This window comes from Sander lucioperca, chromosome 5, assembly GCF_008315115.2.
Source record: "Sander lucioperca isolate FBNREF2018 chromosome 5, SLUC_FBN_1.2, whole genome shotgun sequence".
Lineage (NCBI taxonomy): Eukaryota > Metazoa > Chordata > Actinopteri > Perciformes > Percidae > Sander > Sander lucioperca.
In genome coordinates this window covers 36320269-36341950 of record NC_050177.1, presented here as the reverse complement: position 1 = coordinate 36341950, position 21682 = coordinate 36320269, and the positions used below count along the sequence as shown (strand labels likewise).

At 38.9% G+C, this 21682-nt stretch overlaps 1 protein-coding gene across 2 annotated transcripts; it reads right to left on the bottom strand.

Moving 5' to 3' along the window:
* Positions 1-1574: 1574 nt before the first annotated feature.
* Positions 1575-21320, bottom strand: LOC116038995 (alpha-2-macroglobulin-like). 2 transcript variants are annotated; one of them, XM_036001700.1, is made up of 36 exons: positions 21229-21320; positions 20895-21075; positions 20478-20634; positions 19859-19911; positions 19406-19426; positions 18413-18578; positions 18250-18334; positions 18000-18150; positions 17599-17716; positions 17364-17473; positions 17095-17262; positions 16643-16870; positions 15837-15900; positions 15605-15750; positions 14436-14585; positions 13865-14011; positions 13662-13758; positions 13387-13531; positions 12856-13081; positions 11290-11416; positions 11037-11158; positions 10889-10940; positions 10450-10533; positions 9979-10155; positions 9455-9530; positions 9116-9272; positions 8107-8181; positions 5033-5207; positions 4750-4937; positions 3840-4052; positions 3592-3710; positions 3270-3360; positions 3115-3183; positions 2926-3031; positions 2711-2752; positions 1575-1738 (listed from the first exon to the last, which is right to left on the bottom strand). In XM_036001700.1, exons 1-36 carry the CDS (start codon positions 21312-21314, stop codon positions 1734-1736), a joined length of 4377 nt encoding a protein of 1458 aa, XP_035857593.1. In that variant the 5' UTR covers positions 21315-21320; the 3' UTR covers positions 1575-1733. The 2 variants fall into 2 exon arrangements, with proteins under 2 accessions (XP_035857593.1, XP_031139599.2); XM_031283739.2 differs by having other exon boundaries at positions 13671-13758; positions 21229-21314.
* Between the last annotated feature and the right edge of the window lie 362 nt (positions 21321-21682).

The window sequence follows — 21682 nt, the reverse complement described above, 5'->3', positions numbered from 1 at the left end:
ATTGTCTACAAAGTAAAGTTTTGATTTAAATTTCAGGTACTTTGACTCACGTGTTGGTTGCCTGCTGTCTGAGTCTGATTTGTCAATATGAGGGTTAATTTTGCAGTTTTGAAACCGTTGTGTGGGGTTTAAAGTAAAAACCAAAGTGGATACTCAGTAATAGAGAATGACTGATCCTTAGTTTGTCAGCAGAGTCTATGATGAGCTTGCAGATGTCCTGTTTTCTAATTTGATCACTGAAGGCCACTCTGTCCAGTTAGAGATACTGCAGGTAAGTACCATCACAGCAGTGGTTGCCCTCTTCATTCTCAAACATGGGGACTTTTTAGACATCAATAAGTACATTAATGATGCTGAAATCCATCACAAGAAGTGCAAGCTCAGCTATGTATCTGCACTAATATAATGTAATAAATAGCACCCCTTATTGAACTCATGACAGTCGCTTCCTGAATAACACTGCAGCTGGTACTGATAATCTTATGTATTGTTGTTCAAATGTAAGGTCTAATTACTTGACTTAATACAAAAACATAATATTGGCAATATAAAACTATTAATATGAAACACTTTCCTTGTTTTCTCAGCTGCGAAACAACTTTTCATTTTGACTTTAACTCAAAGATAATTTCCCTCTTTTTCCTCATAAAAAGGTAACGGCAGAATGATTCCTAGTAATTAAACATTCAGTGACCTGCTGATCTCAGGTTCCCCTGGTTTTATTCTTAGTTTGGACCGGTCCATGTTCCAGTTTTGAGGGAGCCAATTAATCCAAACAACCTATTTCTTGGAGCAGACTCGTGATATACAGTAGCATCAACTTATCCAGCAAACAAATCAAATCATTCCATTAAAGTTGTAATTCTGGTCACCTGGATAGCTTTAAGTCTAATTTCAGTCAAAACTGAGCTAAAAGTAGAGTGAATATTGCATTTTTCCAGTGAACCAAATGTACGCTAATGTTGCCTGCGTCTGCTTGTGTAATAGGGAATTGTTTGCCAACATGTTCATAAACTAATGTCAGTCTTGTGTTGGCAGCTTATTTGCTACCCCCAAGTGGTCAGAAAAATATGAATACATGCAGGTTTAACACAAATATACACAAGCAGACATTGAATACACAATCCTTAAATTTATGGTTTATTTAAAATGTGACTGGGAACACGTCTTCAAGCTGCAACTGAAGAAAAATAAGTCACTTTAAGATTAACAGTCTTCTCAAAATACTTGAGCTGTATTGTATGCGTCTGTAGGTTAAGATGTATGGACTAAGACCTTTCATCATTTTGTAAAATAATCCGTTAGCTGCAGCACAAGGGTCATTTATCTCAGCCTGTTCACCTGAGTTGGTGAGGGTTTACATGCATATTATAAAAATATATTTGCTAAACTTTGATATTCAACTGCTTTACGAGATGGGATTTGTAGATTCTCCAAGAGTCTGATATAGTTTATATATTATCTAAATTATCTAAACACTTCTTGCTTTTGTGACCATAAATACACAGCAGGAAGATTAAACAGTGGAACAAGTTCAACAAAAGACCAGTTTCAAGCGTGACATTAACGTCACATTATTTAATTGTCCATTATGCATGTATTTCACTTCAGACACAGTAGATACACAGCTGTAAGGGGTTGTGGCAGAATACTAACAAGGAAATACAAACAGACGTGGTGTTAAGTACATAATATGTATCTTCTGGACGACTCGAGGACTGACCACACGCTCTTCAAGCTGCAACAGAAATAATGAAAAATAAAAATTCATTGCGAAGACTTAAGCCGGTTCATACCAAAGATTTGCAACATTCTGACACCTGACAGTTTACACCAATGCTACTATACGAGACAGTGTATCCTCTTCATAGCAACGACTCTCGGTAGAAATAACTTCATTTGAACTTCCAGCTTTTTTGTAGCTGATATAATTTGTAGCATATGAATGAGGATAGTTAATAATTTCCAGTAAAAAAACAAAAAGGTCAGAATTTGTTTGCATTTTTTTTCCTAATTTTTAATTATTTGATAGAGCATCTGAAGAATGGCATGAAATGGGGGGAGATAGAAGTGATGACATGCAGCAAATAGGCCACCGGTTGGATTTGAACGCTGGCCGCTGCCAAGGACTCAGCCTACATGGGGCGCACGCTCTACCGGCTGAGCTAGAGTTTAGGGGAGTTGGTGTCACCTCTAATCAGCCAAACATTAACCATCGAGACAGCGTGTCACCAGGGGAACGGATGATGATGATAACACTGCTTCTACAGCTCATAGATATACAGCGTATGTTTCCTTAGTAACACTATTCTCTTGATAAGGGAAAAGAGAGCAGATGTAACAGTTGAGCAAAAATAAAAGTATCCCCCTACTCTGCCATTTTCGACCAGCTAACAGTTTGTAACTGACTTGACCAGCTGACTTCGCTACGAGCTAATTGGCTGTTCAAACTGGTGACGTGCCTTACGTTCTAAAACCAGCCAATGGCGACTTGACAAGCTGAGTTGCAGGTGACACCATCAGACTGCTGCAACGTTCTAAAATGTTTTTTCCTCGTTGCAAATATTTGGTGTGAGCTTTACAGTCTACACTAGTTGTATGCTTCATTTGGTTATAGGTTACAAAATTGGCACTTTTACAATCTCTTAAACAATTCCAGTTTACATCTACATACGTCATAGTGCTTCTGTATGTTATTATAGTTTGTTACCTGCCACACAAGGGTGGATGTATTCTGTATCAGACTGGTCACCTTAAGGGAAAAAAGTAGAAAATGAGTCAAACTTGCATCATGTGTTCAATAGCCCATAATATTTAACATACTATAAATGACTATTCTGATAACTGTTCAGGTTGTTGTACAGCTACCACGGAGCAGTGTGTGCTGTGACTTCTGTGAATGAGGTTTAGAGAGGACTGATTTACTTGGCTGGTAGTAGTCGTAGATCTTGACCACGGCTGGCTTCAGGTTCTCCACTTGGTGCTCCTGTATGAGCTTTAGGCTGTGGTTGATGCCTGTGTCCTTCGGTAACTGTTGGAAGAAAAACAGACGACATGATCAGTAACAAATCTGGAGAGAATCATCTCTTGTTTGTCACTTTAAATCCCTCTCACCTCCCGTATGTACACCAGAACATGATCCTCCTTTTGTTCAACACGATCCACCAGCAGGGCACCTTTGAGCTGTGAGGAGACATTAATCAGCTGTTATCATGACAACAACAACTGATACAAATACTACTCAGTTTAAAGTTACTGTAATCACTCACCATGTTCAAAGACTCTGGGTCTGGGACAAATCCGGAGAGCATTTTGATATCCAGGATAACCATGTTTGTACTGGACTCATTTCCACTATATCTGTAATGCAAGTACCATAAAAATATGATGTCAATCTGGTGCTTTGGAAGGCTCCATTTACCGTTTGTTTGAGCTGAGTTTTAGCTACCAAGTTACATAAACATTACCATTAACATTCCTCCCCTGTCCATCCACCAACAGTTACATAGTTCAAGTTGGTAGATGCAGAGGATTGTTTGCCAAAAACTTCAGTATTTGTCAATGTCGTGGATCTGCTTGTTGATTACTTACAGGGACGTTAGGTTCAGACTGAGTTTGGGTCTTTTGCTGGTGCAGTCGGCCTCTGGTTTGACCTCAACACTGAGAGTGGTAACATCAGCAGGAGTTGGGATGTTATAGACAAGAGAAATCTAAACAAGGAAAGTAATTAATATTCATAAAAAGTGAACAAGAATCTCAAGAATCTTTTTGCTCAAGTTGCTTCAAATGTACAGTATGAAGCATCAGGATTGGTGGTTTATGTACATCAAACCACTGACCTGTATTGCAGCACATGCAGTGCCCTTCACCTCCAGGCTGTACTTTCCTGTCACGTCCTGCAGCTGCTTCTCCTGGTAGAGCAGTTTGTTGTTCTGATTCACATCAAACATCAGCTGGCCACTGGGAGACTGGACCGTCACTGTGCTTGAACCCTCTGGACTGAACACCAGAGTGGAGTAGAGAGCCAGAGCCTGAAGAGCCACCACGGTGTCCTACAACACACACAAAAGAAAAATTAAATTTATACAAAAGTAAATGTTCTTTTGTTTACACCTGTAGCAGCTTTCATATATAGGAGTTCACTTTTATCAATTTCAGGTCTCTCCGATTACTGATTTTCATACAGAAATCAATTAAGAAAATTACCATTTAAAAATAGTATGCACATTTTGTTTTATTTGTAGTTAATGGGCTAAACGTAATTTCCCTTGTGGGATTAAAAAAGTATAAATTATTATTATTATAATTATTATTATTACTATTATTATTATTTTTATTATTATTATTTAAAGCCATTCTGTTCTTGGTATGGTTTAACTGACACTAAACTGTTGAGGTATCGGGCAGTGTTGCTGTCCTATGAGAACTATCCATGTCTAAATAACGTGAGTTTCAGTTTTAAAATAATTTGAAAGAAACTGAAGCCTTTAGCGTTTTTTATAAGTGGATAAAAAGCTCCTTTACTTCATAAGCTAAATACAACATCTAAAGAAACATTGAATTGAAGAAGCAGACAAATGCATTGTCACAAACATGAAAATAGGGCTGTTTTTCTTGTGCCATTGTTTGGGCTTAAGGTCACAGCTAAGCCACACATTTTTCTTTGTTTTGTTTGTTCATCTTATTTGTCCCAGAAGAGATTACTGTACGTTTGACTCAAAGTCCAGCTTAACCCTGTCTGGGCTGTACCTGTGTGGAGGAGAATCCTCCATAATAGTTCTGCTGGCTAGTCAGCCATCTAACGATGCGGCTGGCGTAGCCCAGGTCTTCAACAGTCGGAGAGGCACTGAGTTTAGCCAGCAGCACATAGGAGCTGATCTCCACAGACAGAGAGGCTGACGTTTCTGTTGCTGTCTGAGACCAGTGGAGGAAACCTCCTAAAAACAGCCATCCACAAAGAGACAAACAGGCGCAGGGTAAGCTTCGTCACAGTAATGAAGCCAGAATGATTTCCTGTAGGAGGAAGACTCACCTTCTTGTAAACCAACAGCGTCTAGGTGCTTCAGTAGGTGATCACGGGTCTCCATGTCTCCTGCCAGGGTGAAGACGTACGCCAGCAGAGCTGTGGTGTAGGTGTTGCTGAGGTCACTGATGGACTCCTTGAGGCAAGACAAGCTAGCATTCACAGGTCCATGAACCGCAGGATCCTAGAACAGATTAAAAGAATACATTGTCTTTCGCTGCCGAGTTTCTGTCCCCAGAGTCAGAACTAAACAGGGGGAAGCAGCGTTCAGTTTTAATGCTCCACATATCTCCCAGAAAACTGCAGGTCTGCCGCAACTCTGTTCTTTTAAAGCAAGGCTGATGACCCCTTTTTGATGCTGCGTCTTTAAATAATTGTTCACTTCTTATACTGCACTGTAACTTCTATTGTTGTATTTTATGTTATATTTTAATTGTTACTGAAGTTGCATTGTGGAAAATTGTATTGTAACCCCTAACCCTATTGTATGACAATGTGAGCATTTAATAAGAAATAAAAAGTAAGACCAGTGAGACTCCTTATTAAATGCTCCTTTGGGGCCCCTGGTTAGCTCACCTGGTAGAGCGGGCGCCCATATAGAGGTTCACTCCTCGACACAGCGGCTGCAGGTTCGACTCCGACCTGCAGCCCTTTGCTGCATGTCATTCCCCTTCTCTCTCCACTTTCAAGTCTAAACTGTCCTAAATAACTAATAAAGGCCTAAAATGCCCCAAAAAGAGGAAAAAAAAAAAAAAAAACTGTTTTAAATGCTCCTTTGCTCTGCTTTCTGAAAAAGAGAGTTTTTTATGATAGTTTCATTCATCACTACAACCTAATACTGGGGTTTCCTGCCTGTACTCAACTAAATGGGTATTTCTACTACTTAAGTGGCATCAAGCGGTGAGGTTGCAGCAACCAACTGAATACGCCTCCGCTTACCCCCTTCTGTCCAAGCGTGTAGGAGAACCTACAGTGGCCTTCACTTCAATGTAAAAACATGAAAGGCCCTCCCTAAAGCCAGTGATTGGTTTGTCCGTTCTGACAACAACATGGCGGTGCAACATGGCGGGCCCCGTGGCAGTGGACCCTGTCACTACCAGTGTTGGGCAAGTTACTTCCAAAATGTAATACATTATAGATTACTAGTTACTGTCATTTGAGAGTAATTAGTTATATTACAATATTACTGTCTCTGAATTGTAATGCGTTACACTACTTTTGCATTACTTTTGAGTTACTTTCACCAAAATAACAGGGGAAGTTTGATTTGGCAGCTAGCTTGTGAATTTCACCACCGGATCAATAAAGTCTCGTCTTTATCCACTTTAATACATCATAGATTATTCATATTTTGTATAATTAATATAAATATGCAAAGTAACTAAAGCTATACAAAATAGATAAGTAAAACGTATAATAGGCAAGTAGGAGAAAATGAAAATAAAATGTTTGTTTATAGCACATCAATAAGAAATTCATGTTGTTTAGGTTAAAACACTCTAAAGGAAATGTTCAATTATAGTGTGATTAAAACTCACTATTAACATTATTTACAGTACTTGATTTACAGCTGATTTGTGAAAAGGTAGCCTACACAACCTTATTTAACAGTAATTTAGTTTTACTGCGAACCGTCACAGGAAGTGCTTTTATTTTGAAGTAGGTTACACGGAAGTTGTCTGTTGTGTAGCCTACTCTTGACAGCCTTCTGAGATGCAACATGTCCGTCAGGCTCAAGTTGTTCACTTTCTTGTTTGTAAAACTGCAACATATTGAACAGTAAATGGTCACAGTAAAAGACAAGCGCTTTTGGTCGTCATTAGAAGCCATTCCACTACAGGCATAGTTACTCTCCACGGCTGATAAAATGCAATGATATTTACGTGTAGCAAGCCTCAACATTAATTCCCGACATGTTTATATCTGTCAGCCGCTGACGTACCGTCACCTGTTGGGACATACATGCTGTCCGTACCGTCTCTGGTTCTGACCACGGGAACAGAAACAGGACAGCTCACTTCAATGCAGCGTAATAACTCCTGAAAATAATATCCATCTCGCAAATGTATTTGTCTCTGCAGTCATCTCAACCATCGAATACAGCGACAGGAAAATAATACGGCTTTTTTTTTTTTTCCCTGTGAAGAAATGTGTCGCGGTGTTGGTGAATTCTTAAAAAAAACAATGCACCACTAAATGTTGCGTTAAAATGCGTTGTAACTCGCGTTACTGAGACTGTAACGAGTATAATATTACCGAAATTTAATTAGTAATGCATTATATTACTGCGTTACAGCAAAAAGGAATACATTACTGTAATTGCGTTACTTTTGTAATGCGTTACTCCCAACACTGGTCACTACCCAATGTGAGTCGAGTGCAGATGTGAGTTGCGCATGCTCAGATTTAAACGGTTTACGGCATAACGTGTCATACTGAAATTTGTGTAATCCATAAAATAATAAACTTCTCATTACAAACAGAAGATGGAAATCATTTCAAAAACGTTTTAGCTATCTATGATTGTTTGATTGCTAACGTTAGCTCAAAACGCCATTCAAGTGACAGCCTTTGTTGTGTTTGATTGCTAACATTACAGAAGTCTCTCATTAGCAGGTTCTTGTAGGCTACTCGTCGCAAAGTGACGCATGCGCAACTCACATCTGCACTTGACTCACATCGGGTAGTGACAGATCCACTCCTCATATAGATATGAAGGGCTCATTCTAATCAAGAAAACATCAATTCTGTTTCAGGTGATTATACAATAATGAACATTTCTGCCAATAGACCCCCTACATCCTACACACTGGTCATTTAAAAAACAGTAAAAAACAACAAAAAAAACAACAACAAAAAAACAGTAAAAAACAACAAAAAAACCGTAAAAAAAACAACAACAAAAAAACAGTAAAAAAAACCAAAAAAACAACAAAAACAGTAAAAAACAACAAAAAACATATTGTTATGTTTACAACTACAGTTCAGAATCTTTGGTGCTATGCCATAAATATTTCAATTCAAATTAATGCTACAATGCATCTTACGTACATATACATTCATATTACAAATAATCAACTCACATCTATGGAAGTATTCATCTCCAAGAAGGCAGCAGTGATGTAGGCACTGAGAGTAACTTCATCAGACACACCACCCTGTAAAGAGGAAGCATAAGTAACTAGTGATCTAGTCTGACTCACTGGATGCAGAATGTAGGCCTGTCATTGGCCGCGTATTTCAAACAGTATTCGCATCCATAGCTGTTAATTCTAGCATCTTTTTGGGCCCTCCTCACGCGAGGGCCCTGGGCACTTCGGTTAGTATTAGGATTCCCTGGTTGGTGTAATGGAGTCCTAATAGATTTAACTGACCACCTCCACCATAATTCAAACCATAAACTCTCAGCTCATAACCTCACACAAGACGACTGATCAGATTGTTTACTATGTAGGTATAAGACTTGATTCAAAGACAAGTCACTTTTGGATGGAAATCCTTTCAATACATAGGGGGCTCAAATTTGGTAGTTTACCAGATGTGACACTTTGGTAAAAATAAACCTTTATTTAATAAATTGAAAGGAGAGATGGGCAAATGTATTTAGTATATTAGTAAATATGCACAATTTGTATATTAAAAATATATTATTACACATACATATTTGTATATAGACCTACGTATATACAGACATAGATCACTGGACCACCCCACTCAAGTAGACTTAAGCATTTGTGAAACAGGACATTGCCACTCTTTCCAAATGCGTGTCAGTCGGAAATTGCAAATACATTTGTGAGTCCCACAGGGCTCTCGCATGCATGAGTCACAATTATGGCATTTTTGATAAGTGAAACCTGTTGAAATTAATCTAAGAGGGAAATATCTCATATTGCAAATTTGAGCTTTTGTGTTGCAAATTTCGTGAAGTGGGCCCCAGGCTGGCATTTCTTACTACTGAGCCATGAATGAAAGTCCTGATGGTGCATTTCCATTTAACACCTCATTTAGTAAAATTAACAAACTGACCTAATTTAGTTTCAGTTATCAGTCACTGTTATACAAACTCTAGTAAAGAGGGACTTTAATTACCTTCATTATGTTGTGGAAGAGCTTTCCTGACTGTTCAAAACAGCCATTTTTTCGTTGTTTACTTTTCAGCCAAGTCACGGACGCTTCAATGTTTGCTGGGTCAATGTAGATGAAAGACTGGGCTTTGGAAAAAGATCTCAGCACAAATGCTGTCAGCCTGAGGATAATAAAATAAAAAAGTTACACAGAAAAAAGACAAGAGGAAGCACTTATGATCCGTTTAATGGCTCACGATAATCATCTACTCTACAAGTATAAACTGTATGTCATAGTAAATGTTGCACATGTCAATATATAATTAATTCTTCCTTGTGGATGATTGACCAGTAATGTTCTCACCAAGTGTTCCCTGGTCCTGCTCCAAATGTGCTGTAAGCACCGTCCTTATCTTTGTAATTTAGCTGTCTCTGGTAGCCTGTATAACAAAAGAAACACGTTTTATAGGGAATTTACAGATTTGATTTCTGATAAGCTCATGATTTTAGGTGAATTTGTTTAAAACAGCTCTGTAAGTGTGAATGTACAGATGTAAAAAAACAAAACAAAAAAAGCAATATTTTATGCCTTTACTGGACAGACAGTAAAAAGATGACAGGAAATTAGGGGAGAGAAAGAAGGAATGACATGCAACAAGGTCACCCTGGTGGCCTAGAAGTTATGGTGTTGTGGGGGGCCTGTTGTCAGCACCATAACCCAGAGGCCAGCAGGGTGCTCCTGATCTGTAGTCTCTAATATGAATGACGAGCACTGTCAAGCGATTATGCACGCTGCTTATTATATTTTGTGCAACTAGCACCAGAATGTAGCAGACGGTAGATTTGGCATACGTGTTCTTTTAGCTACCAAAGTAAACGGAGACTCACCACTGGTCAGGAAGTTGGTAGCCTTTTCCCTGATGGCTGGGGTCAGCTGCTGTGTGTTTCTCAGGTACTCGAGGATGTAGATGTTTGGGGCAAGGAGCGCCATGTTCTGCTCACCACATCCATACGGCATCTGCAGCAGCCCATCCAGGTTCTTCAGAGCCCGGCCCAGAATGTCACCTGCCCAAAAACACGGAATCACTGAGACTGAACACGTAACTAACCTGACCTTTACTTTCTACTGGGGCTTGAAAGACAAACTGTATGTTCTTATGTTGTTATACCACCTTTTGTTAATCCCGACTATGAATATGATGAAGGTATAAATGCACTTGGTATTTTGACTTTACATTGTTCAATTGATTCATTTTCATTCTAACCACAGATTTTTATTTTTGATGGAAGCCTGTTCCCTTCCTAGAATTTTCTTGGTTCAAGCAACTCTCAATTAAAATGAATTTTCTATTAATTTACCAAGGACTGATACTGAAGCACGGGCAGATCCATCAATCACGTTCTCAGGGAGTTGTATGTTCATTTCCTCTGTCAAAGCTTCCCCTGTGAACAGAGAGAGAGAACAAACACTCAGCACTAAACCAAAGATGTCTTTTAGATTAAATGGACAGTTAGTGGATCATGTATTGAAACAGGTTAGACTGGATTAAGAAAAATAAAATCATAAGAATGGAGGGTTCTTTCACTTCGGTTGATAAAAATGTATTTAATTACAGTAAATCTAACACCTGTGCTAACCTTGACAAATCTGCCATAATCACACTGAAACTAAGTGCTATCTGCAAGTAGTGAAGGTCTCCATTACATGTTTTTAACATGCAATCTACTCAACTTCTAACTTCCCGTATTTGTCTTTTCACATGTTTGATGGGCCAGGCCTGGTGTAAACCGTACTGACCTTTTGGGCAGAGCAGCCAGTTGTAGGTCTTTGTCATCTCAGTTCCCTCAGCCTGAGAGGGAAATAAATTATGTGAGTTACACTGAGTTTCCATTTGGTTAATGGATAAAAATGTTCTCCCTTTATCATCTTGTTTTAAGTTACCAACCTTTACTATGAGAGGTCGTGTGACCACGTCAATTCGTCCCCTTTCAGGCACGCTCACAACCTCATTGTCACATGAAATTTGGGATGTCACGGCCTCAGCACTCACTGACACATTTACAACTCCTAAAAAGAACAAACAGTGTGAAACTTGATTCAGAACAACATTTTATCACTAACGTGGATCTCACTGATTTAACAGATCAAAAAGGGCTCCTCCACCTCGGCAGCTTTGTGGATAAAAGCTTGACTCTCACCTAAGACTGAGGGGGCCATGGTCCAGCTGAGGGTCTTGCGCTCACTGCCACACAGACAGGATGTGTACTGGTCACCAGAGAGGGGGGTGAGGGTGTAATCTAAGGAGGGGGTTGGAGTCACAGTGACCTGTTCAAGAGAGAGAATAATATATTTTAAAACTGGAGATTTATGGCAAATGCAAAAAACTGTTCAAACTGCAGCAAAAGGATGCAGCATTTAACCTTTCCCCGGTACATCTTGCAAATGTTTTTGTTCCAAATAAAAAGGAGACATCTTATTATCGAGCAGTTTGAAGACTGACTTAATTAAGAAAAAATAGGATTATTCCTAATATTTACTTGAAACTTGGTGAGTGAGTTGACAGGACCGGCTGGAGAGGTGGGTGAAGTTAAACAGCAATCAATTACAGGTTTCAATGTTTTAAAAAGGTGCCTTTGATTCCACATTGAAAAGGGAGTGGGTAAAATCTAATACAATCATAATAATTTTATTTATATAGCACTTTTGAAGCATTAAGCACAAAGTGCTTTCCAGATTAAAAGATTTACAGGATATGAATTCAGAAACCAATATAAGTCCATCTACCCCCCCCCCCCCCCCCCTGAACGAACAGCACTTTATAAATCAGTTCAATCAATTATAGTAGCAAAAAGAGGAAATACGCAGTGTTGCGAGAATGGAAGAGAAGACAGTTAAGTGTAAGCCATCTCATAAAAATTAGTTTTAAGGAGGCGTTTAAAAGCTGCTGTGGAGTCAGCCGATCTCACACTGAGAGGAAGGCTTCTCCAAAGCCGAAAACGCACGGTCACCCTTTTCAGTCTGGTTGGTGGAGTAGCTAAATAATTTTGATCAGCTGATCGTAGGGGCTTGGCTGGGCCTTAAGGGGTTAAAAACTCTTTAATGTAATCTGGGGCAAGACCATGGGTTACCTTGTATGTAATTATTACAAATTTTAAAATGTATTAAAATGTATTAATGGACAACCAGTGCAGTGATGCAATCTGTTTAATGAGAAAAAACAGTTGTCTTTAGTTTCAACTCATAAGTATGTTGTTCGGATTGGATTCATACATGTATACACACATTATATACACAGCACATACATTCTGTCCTGTTATTTATGAGCTTTATTTTTTCTTCCAGATAATGCAAAAACTAATAGCACAAACAACCATTGAAGTAGTGATTCATCAAATGATCACAGGTATCACAAAAGCATAAACTGCATTAATACTGGATGAATTTCCATCTAATTCAGTACATTTCCACCACAGGAGGATTGTGGGTGATCCCTTAACTTTTCATCTAGAGCCATCATCAGGTAAATTGTATATATAAAAATAAATCACTTTGCCAAGTACTTAGCTTTACGACCAAAATACCTGCAGACCAATCACCATCTTACTGTACTTTGTGTTTTGTGCCAATTACCTAATTTTAAATCTTAATACAATAAAAGGTGGAGAAAAGGCAAACATGACACCTGCTAAAACATCGGCGTGTTACCATAGCAGGAATGTTAGCATGCTAACATTAGTATTTATAGGTCATAAAAAAAAGATTACCATGATGCAGCTGGTCAGGTAGTTGAAGGTGGTTGCCTTCAGTTCAAAGTGCTCCCCCCGGATGATGGAGTAGGGCAGGCTGAGCTCCAGGAAGAAGGGCTGGAAGACGGTGATGTTTTTACGTGGAGCCAAGCCGAAACCCTGAGGGGACAGACAGAAAGCCTCCGTCTCCCAGGTGGTGATGGTGTCCGGGACAGTGAGGGACACATCCTTCGTTCCAGACTCTCTGGATCAGAAGATATACAGACGCATACGGTGAACTTGAACATACTCGCATGAGTCAGATTAGTCAAAAAACAACTATGAGTAGATTACTAATGTGAAGACTTCATTGCAGTAACACCACCACATTGTAGTTACTGTTACCTAAAAAGAATGTGGAAATGTGAAATTGTTTCATATGCTGCATCCTTGAGATCTCAGAAACTCAAATAAATGCAGTTATACTGGGTTTAGTAGAGACTCGGGTGCACACACAAATGCCCTCAAACACATATAGGACCATCAAAACCCTCTGTGGCAAAAACTAACCCAACTTCTACCAGGTCCCATATCCAGGTCTCAGGGAAGAAAGTGCGGACTGTCACTAATGGTGAAATATCAGGAGATGGCATATTAGGAGCCCCAGCACCTTCAGGGACAGGGAAACCGGCTGCCATTACTTCTTTCCTTATGGCTATGGTAGGAAAAAAGTAGAACATATTCCATTAGGTAAAAACCAAAGCAATGACACACTGACCTGTTTTAATGAGTAAGTAAATATTCAGCATGCATCACTTGATGGAGCAAAAAAAATAAAAAGTCACCATAGTAACCATAGCCCTGGTAGTATTCTCTTCCTTTGTATTTGAGGCATGAAGGCTCTCGGATATCCAGGTTCGTTGCCATCTTCATCCCTACATTCTAGATAATCCAACAACAAACAGGCATCACTGAAAAGTTGATAAATGTGTAACAATAATTTATTAGTATATTTTTTATTTTGTACAGTCATTTGTGCAGGAAATACCTGGAAAACTGTATAAGCATCAGCTGTTCCATCACCATGGGGGTATGGCAAAACATCTCTTCTCGGTCTCACAGGCAAACATTCTACACTATCTTCAATGTCATATGGAATATACGACAATTTTGTGACAGGCAACAATTGAAATATCTGAAAAGAAAGGTTTGGTTCAAAGTTATAAACTGACAATGTTTGATGTTCTATGAAGATCTGACATTTGGGAAACTCTTGGACACTAAGGCCTACTCTTATATCTTGAAACGTGGATGTAAAGTATATTTGTCAAATCATTGCCTTTATCCATAAGGCAGACTCTTACAGAGGGCTACACCTCACATAGGTGATCATAATCTTATACTTTAACATTTTCATAACAGCATGCTTACAACTGGGTAAAAAGAACAAAATCACCATTGAGCGGAATTGCACAGTTGATAACAATGTACAACTGGTAGAGCGAGAAAAGGAAGAAAGATTAACCATGATAGATAACAGCTGAGTAAAAATGTGCAAAAGATCATGCAGAGGTAACAAATTATGTATGCATATAGTTTTGGTTGATTCCAGTAGTTACCTTGTCTGCATCCAGAGTCTTCCCTGGCTCCTTGATGAGGACGCTCTGGTCAACAGCACTCACACCACACAGAGATTCTGGCTGGGCGGTAACCTGCATGATGGTCTCCTCTCCTGGGACAGCCGAGGATGGAGAAAACTCCAGCGACACCTGACACAATCGGAAAAGACACCGAGAGTGCACCATCTGGACTTTAGTGGTAGATGAGGACCTGGGATCTTTTCAACCTGACACTATCGTGCATTTTTTTTCTCCCAGATTGATTTTTAAATCAGAAGTCCTGTTCTTAAAAGATATTTTTTTTAAAAATTGTATTCAATAGTGATAGTAAGAAATTGGGGACAGACAGAGGGAATGACATGCAGCAAAGGGCCACAGGTCGACTTAACCCAGAAAGCTACCAAGGACTCAGCCAACATGGGGCACATACTCTACTGGGTGAGCTGGAGGTCGGCCCATCAGAAGAGCTTTTTGATGAAACCACTGATCTTTTCTTTGAGACGACATCCTTCTGTTGGTGATCGGAAGTGCCTAGCAGGGAAACTGCCTCACTCCAGGCCCACACAGCGATTTCACTAGAAAGCATTTTCCTGTCAGTGGAATGGCCACATGGCAGTTGGTCCTGTCGACGCGTAATTGCTCATAATGCATCTAATGTGATTTTGGAGTTATGATATTATTGTCAGTCCGCATTCGCTGCTCTGCTAAGGTTGGTGCTTCCTTTCGAGGAGTGACAGAGTCAGAGTCTAGAGGCCAAAAATCAATGCTGCATTTATTAAACTTTTACATAAACCATTCCACCTAAATTGGCTGGCATGACATCAGACAAGGGAAATGCTTAATGCATAAATAATCTTGTGTTAGTATAACTAGCTAAGACTGCATATGGATTATACCACCCTACCCATGCAATAGAGTCAGAAAAGGTTGTCCGTCATGACAGAAAATAGACGTGGCCCCAACATGTAGGAGGTTAATGTAATTCATTTCAGTGGGATACTTAAAAATTGCTCCAAAAAATGTCTTCCATAGATAACCGGCTTTTTTTCCTCAAGAAAAGGCTACATGCTGTATTGAGGTTTTGTAACAACCAACAAACACTTTGATTCTGCACCTAAAATCTGACAAGAACAGCCTTTGCCACATGTCTTAGTTCTTCTCAGGCTGACCTTTTGACTGAAGCATTTCTCAGTAGAGAAGTCAGCACTGTTGGCGATCACAGTCTCATTGGGGAGGATGGCGTAAGCCACAACCTGGACGTCTGGTGCCATGTCTGGAGACACCGTCAGCTTAAAGGACACCTCGCCCTCATTCACTGAAACATGAACAATCACTGACATGACTCCATAGATCAATAGATGCTAATTCAAAAGATCATTTAAGACAAGTCACTTTGCTCACCCAATTTATCTTCGACTTCGACCCGTTCAACTCCTTGTAAAACAATGGCCCCTCTTGATAAGACCTGGGAAATTTGAAAGACAATGAAAAAAGAATGAGTAATGTAACATCACCTGTCTGCTGTGAGGTTCTGTCATGTGATTAAGTACATAGCTGAATATGTTTATATGGTTCATGTCAAAAAGTTTTCCATTTAAGTCGCAGTTGAAGGAGGAGTTATTCAAAGGCAACATCAACATATCCAGAGCAGGATATTTAATGAGATACTCAGTAAAATGTAACAACATGTTACCTTGCATAAGTCAGCATTGGTTGGGGGCTGAAGACTACAAGTTTCAACATGATAAAAGTCTGGGGGTGTGGAACCCTTCAGCTACATTAGCCACTACTAGCATGACACACCCAAATGTCCGACCACTTTCAGTGGTTGAGTTGCATTACGCATCGAATTTGATCCTTTTCCCTAAACGGTCCTTTGTGATTCTCCAGTGGCTTAATCGCACAGACTGGATATTTAGCTTGACTTGCTCAGTTTTTAATATTTGGATGAAGGTAGTAGAAACTCACATCTGGAATTTCTTTTGCAGATTTCTTTTACAGTGTTTCCAGTACAGTGCTTGCAACGGTAAACAGGGTTGGCCCTAATGTTAGCTGTCAAACTCTATTTCTCAATGTTGTCAATGCTTAAATGTTAACATGTAGCACAACATCTCCTGGGTAGTGATGTAAAGCTTGTTTTAAAAACATCTTCCCCATGTCCATGTCTCTGGAAGTGGTGAGAGGAAAATAGTTCACCAACCACTCACCAGATACATCACATCCATAAAGCCCTGGGCCTCTCCAACTACGGTGTACTGGATGGAGAAGTCTTCTTCTTTGTCACAGGAAAGTGGTTCATCCTTCTTCTTCACGTCCAGGAAGCTGACTGTTTTAGTATCAGGAGAAGAAAGTGTGGCCAAAGACACTGTGTGATCTTTAGAATCATAGTATGGCGTTCTGTAAGGAGGGTAGCCCAGTGTCGGTGTGTCGCTAACCTAGAGAGCAGAGAAAAAGAAAAACCCACTATAAATGAGATCATGGCAGATGAAGTAGAAGAAAGCTTCAGTTTTTACAGCCATAACAATTTTTTAGGTATAGACAGATCGTTCCAATATGGCACCTTAGTCAGTTGCAGCATATTGACAAACCATTTGATTTGGACTGTGTTATCAGCTTCATGATAAATGTTGGGTTACAGATTGTAGTTTCTACTTCTTACTTGTAAGTGGATGTCCCCTTTAAAGTCAGCTGTGCTTAATGAGAAAGTGGCGACACCATCACTGTCCGTTGTGAGATTCTGTAACCAACGTGATGACCACCTTTCACCCTCAAACAGGAACACCGGCATGTCAGGAATGGGTGTATTATTGTAATAAACTGCTTTAACCTGTTGGAAGCACAACAACGTTTTAACACCGAGAATGCACACTGCTTCAGTTGCACTGTGTATAGAATCACATTGAAGAAGTGAAGACCAAATGCACTTACTTTTCCTTCCACATTTGATCCTTTGTTATAAATCTTGGGAGTATCAGTGAAAGACAGCTTTCCAACAACATATGAAATCACCGTAGTCTTCTCTTGGGAGCGTGAAATACCTGTACAAGAAGTCTTCATGTTACAACAATGTGTACGCCATATTGTTTCAATACATGGCATAGTCATTTTGTTATTATAGGCCTACTAACTCTAAAATATAAGTACAATATATGTTATGACTTGCCTGTCCCCTCCTCTTCCATATTTGCACTGAGTTGCAGTACATCTCGCAGCGCCTTTTGGTCAATTTTTGTGAAAGTTGACATTGTGAAGATGAAAGTGGCACAGCCTCTCTTATCCGTCTAGAAACAAAATAAAATAAGATAAAAAGAAAAAGTGAAGGACATTTCAAACTGTCCACACGTCCTCACCATTACTTCCTAAAAAACTTTTAACTGTCAAATCTTTATATCTAACTACTATCTCATTGTATAAAAATGAACTTTTACACTCCTCAATTTGTACATTAGACTGACAAGACAGATGACAATATGTAGTTTTAAATGTGCACAGTGTACATTATGTAGGAGGATATGTAAGGTCTATGCACCTTGCTTCATGAGACTGTCACCATAGCTACTGTACCTGCTTTGTCTCCTCGTAGCAAGGCATCGGGATTTCAGGGATTCCCTCTGGATGTTCAGGGGTGATTACAAGGGGTATACCAACATAAGCATTTAAAGGTCGGCACACCTTAAAGTCAACACTGCCTGGCACAGGCTGTCCGTATGTATACCTAAATAAATGGAAAAAAAAACATTAAAAAGAAACCATTCCCTAAACTGGACCTATTTTAGATTATTTAAGAGTAATGAGCGAAATAGCTTTTACTTACGTTGCACATACTTCAGCCTTGATTTCTTCCCGATTAATACTTACTTCATCAGATGCATTTATTTGTAGGTCAAATTTAGGCAAAACTGGGGACAAAGGGATTATTAGCATTTTTGCTTCATTAAACAGATTAAAATGGATGGTAAAAAAAACAACTAACTTACCGTATTTTTCCACCTTGAAGCTGTGTTGTATTTTATCTAACCCAATCGACACAGTAACTTGGTAGGCTCCTTCACGGGCCTCAGAGTTCAAGGCGTAAGAAAGCTGCAATATCTTACTATTGGATGTTTCATTCAGCCACTGTCCAATCCTGTTGCTGTTAGAATCCTGTTAAGTGAAGTAAAGAAGAACATGTGACAATAGGAAACTCATGAATACAGGAAGAGCGGCATTTCTTCTTCAACAAGATGGCAGATAAAACTGGGCCATGGTGTAAAGTTGTACAAATAGGAAAAATATAAAAACGTGACGCATACACACAAGTGTACTGGTAGGCTAATATCAGTGCCCATTAACAGATATATTGGTCTTAGTGTATAATGGGTATAATGGTACAGAATTTGCTGCAAAAGTAGATAAATATTTGTCTTATTTCCTTTTTAAAGCAAGTTTTATGTAGTATGACAAATCCATCTTAACTTTTGGTCCACTTACGTCTTGGAGTTTGTGCAATGCAAAAAAAACCAAAAAACTCCCATCTACTGATGAACATTAGAGGCTGTTAATATCTCCAGAAAATTCTCATAAATGGACCTTGAGTTAAGGTTTTAGTCAAACACTTTTTGACACTGAACACTGATTTTTCATCAGAAAATGCAGCATGTAAAACAAGAATTTTGGTGTCCAAGGTCATGCATGAATTCTTACATTTTACGGTCATCGTTCATAAATGCCTTGTTCAAGTTGTAAAATAGTCCTCCACACAATGCACTGTGTGTTTGTCACATTTGACATCAGAATCAGTGAAACATTCCATAAAGCTCGGGCCTGACAGCTTATTGGTCACTTCATGTTTTTAGGAGATTAACATGCTGAACTTTTATAGCCTAATAAGTCAACTGGAGCATTTTGCTTTAAGGTATTTGTATTAGAAAACTTAAATTAACTTTCAGTTTAATATACCCAGTATGTTAAAGTGTGGATGTTACTCTTACCTCAATTTCGATTATATTGTACTGTAAAGAAAGAAAGAAAGATTTGTTAGGACAAACTGCTTTGTATTCCTCTGATCACACTGTCATAATGAGTTAAAGACTTGAGCTCTTATATTTATTATGATTCATTTTTCCTGGAGAAAAAAAATACAGTTCTATTGTAATCTTTAGTATAGATTCCACAGTTATTTTTCAATTAAATGCGATAATGTATGACAAAATGTTGCAAAATGAGAAAAACGTGTTGGAATGGATTTATTACTGGGTCAGCAACCTTCAAAGCAGCTTGGTAGTTTACCTAAAGGGGCTGTGGTTGTACTATTGACCCAGAGCTTCACCAGGAGCTCATATTCTGGTTCAATCAAAACTAAAACCTGCACCATTATCAAACCATATCACTGATACTGTTTATGAAAGAGACTTAAAGAAAGGAAAGACTGTTCAAACACTCACCAGCTGACTAACAGGTCTTAACTTGGTATCCAGTGTGATGACTCTGAAATGCACTGAGAGACATGCAGAGAGATTACATGAAACCTTTACAGCTCTTCTACAGCAGTGTTAAACATCCTAACAGGCCAGTGATTGGTCTTCTGTTAACTGTTATACAAATAAAAATAAATTGATAGTTTACTATTGGTCTTCCCTCTGTTGTCTGCCATAGAACTGCACACATTGTAAGTAATCAGTGGAAAATTTCCCAGTATCCCAAGAAGGAAACCTCACTTTTAGCTCAGTGTGCATAATTAGTATTAGCATGATATTGTGGTAATACATTTTATACGCAGTGCTTCATGCACTGCAATTTGTAAAGAGGAAACTTGTCTATATATGGTACCATATTATGTACTACGTCTTTGATTTGATTTATTTGCACAATAACCCAAAGGGGCATAAACAGGACAACATAAGAAAAGAAGCTTATAGAAGGAATCTCACCTTAATCAGTATTATAAGCAAATACAAAAGTCAAGTAATCTTCATAAGTAACCAAGCAAACATAGATTAAAAAAGCAAATATATATAAAGTAACCAACATAAATCAAGTAAAAACCCATCAGCTCAAAATTACCCGTTTGTCCTGGGAGGTAGATTGGTTTATCTGTTTGGATGAATGTCATTGGTCGATAGACTTTGATCTTAACTTTTCGGACTTCTTTAGAGTAGAATGTGTCGCCTCGTACCTCCACCACAAAGTTCTGCACCACTTCATCCTGCACTAAAGGAACCTGTGACAGAAAGATATTTTATAGACACCGAGAGCCATTACATCCCATTAAAAAATGATTTATGAAGATTTAACTTGAGCTGTTGTAACTTAAATGGTTAAAATCACATATTACAACAGCAGTTTACACAATTTATTATTTATTTATATTGAGTGCTTTCCTTTACAAATCTATGTGTGGTTCTGTATGTGTTATGAAATCCCATCAATGTTTTCCAACTCAATTTTTCGAAATCAATCAAAATCAGGAAAGCTGCTGACCTTAAATTCAGTGCAGGTATGAAATTCTTTACTGGACGACTTCTTCAGAAGGGTTGTATTCGCCTCTTGGGACATCAGAGTGACGCTCATTTCCAGAGTCTCGTTGGGCTCCAGGAGACTCGCACAGAATTTGGTCTCAGCTCCAGATTCAAGAATTGCAGGAATGGCTACCATGTACTGCCTACAGCCACAGACACACATACAGTACATATCTCACTGGAGCTGACATGGAAATAACCCCAACCCAGAAAATTATGCAGCATAAAATCCTTAACCATGATCAATTCATTCAATCACAGGCTATTATTATTTTTTAACTGTAGAGGTAACTTACGGTCCTGCCACCGCTTGGCCCACGCACATCCAGCTCAAGAAGACACACAGTTTCCATGTCCACATCTGAATCCCAAGACGACCCATGACTGAATGAGATGATCCTGAGTCAGCATCTGTTTAATAGTCTCTGATAGAGAATCCCACGCCCACAAACACACCCCTACATCCCCTCTATTTGATTTTAAGGTAACCCATTCAATCATTTATAGACTTCATGTTGTGGTGTGTAAAATGTAGAATAATGTTCTTACTAATTGCAGATACATATAATAATAATGTAAAAGGTTTCCATAAGAGACCAAGTGTGTTTTTTGTATGCTTATTGCACAGAGTTGTGTCCTGTCATAGAGCCGGTGGTTCCCCAAACAAAGGAAACTCTGACGCACAGATGGTTTAGCTTAATCGGTAAATATAAGATAGTTAGGGTCACAGTGGCCTCGAGCAAAGTACAT

Excerpts from the sequence above, each read along its gene's own strand:
- LOC116038995 (XM_036001700.1), bottom strand. The coding sequence starts at position 21,314 with ATGGGTCGTCTTGGGATTCAGATGTGGACATGGAAACTGTGTGTCTTC. Across the intron at positions 18,151-18,249 it reads AAGGCTGAAGTATGTGCAAC|GTATACATACGGACAGCCTG; the intron begins GTAAGTAAAAGC and ends CCATTTATTTAG. Across the intron at positions 15,751-15,836 it reads CGAAGTCGAAGATAAATTGG|TGAATGAGGGCGAGGTGTCC; the intron begins GTGAGCAAAGTG and ends TTCATGTTTCAG.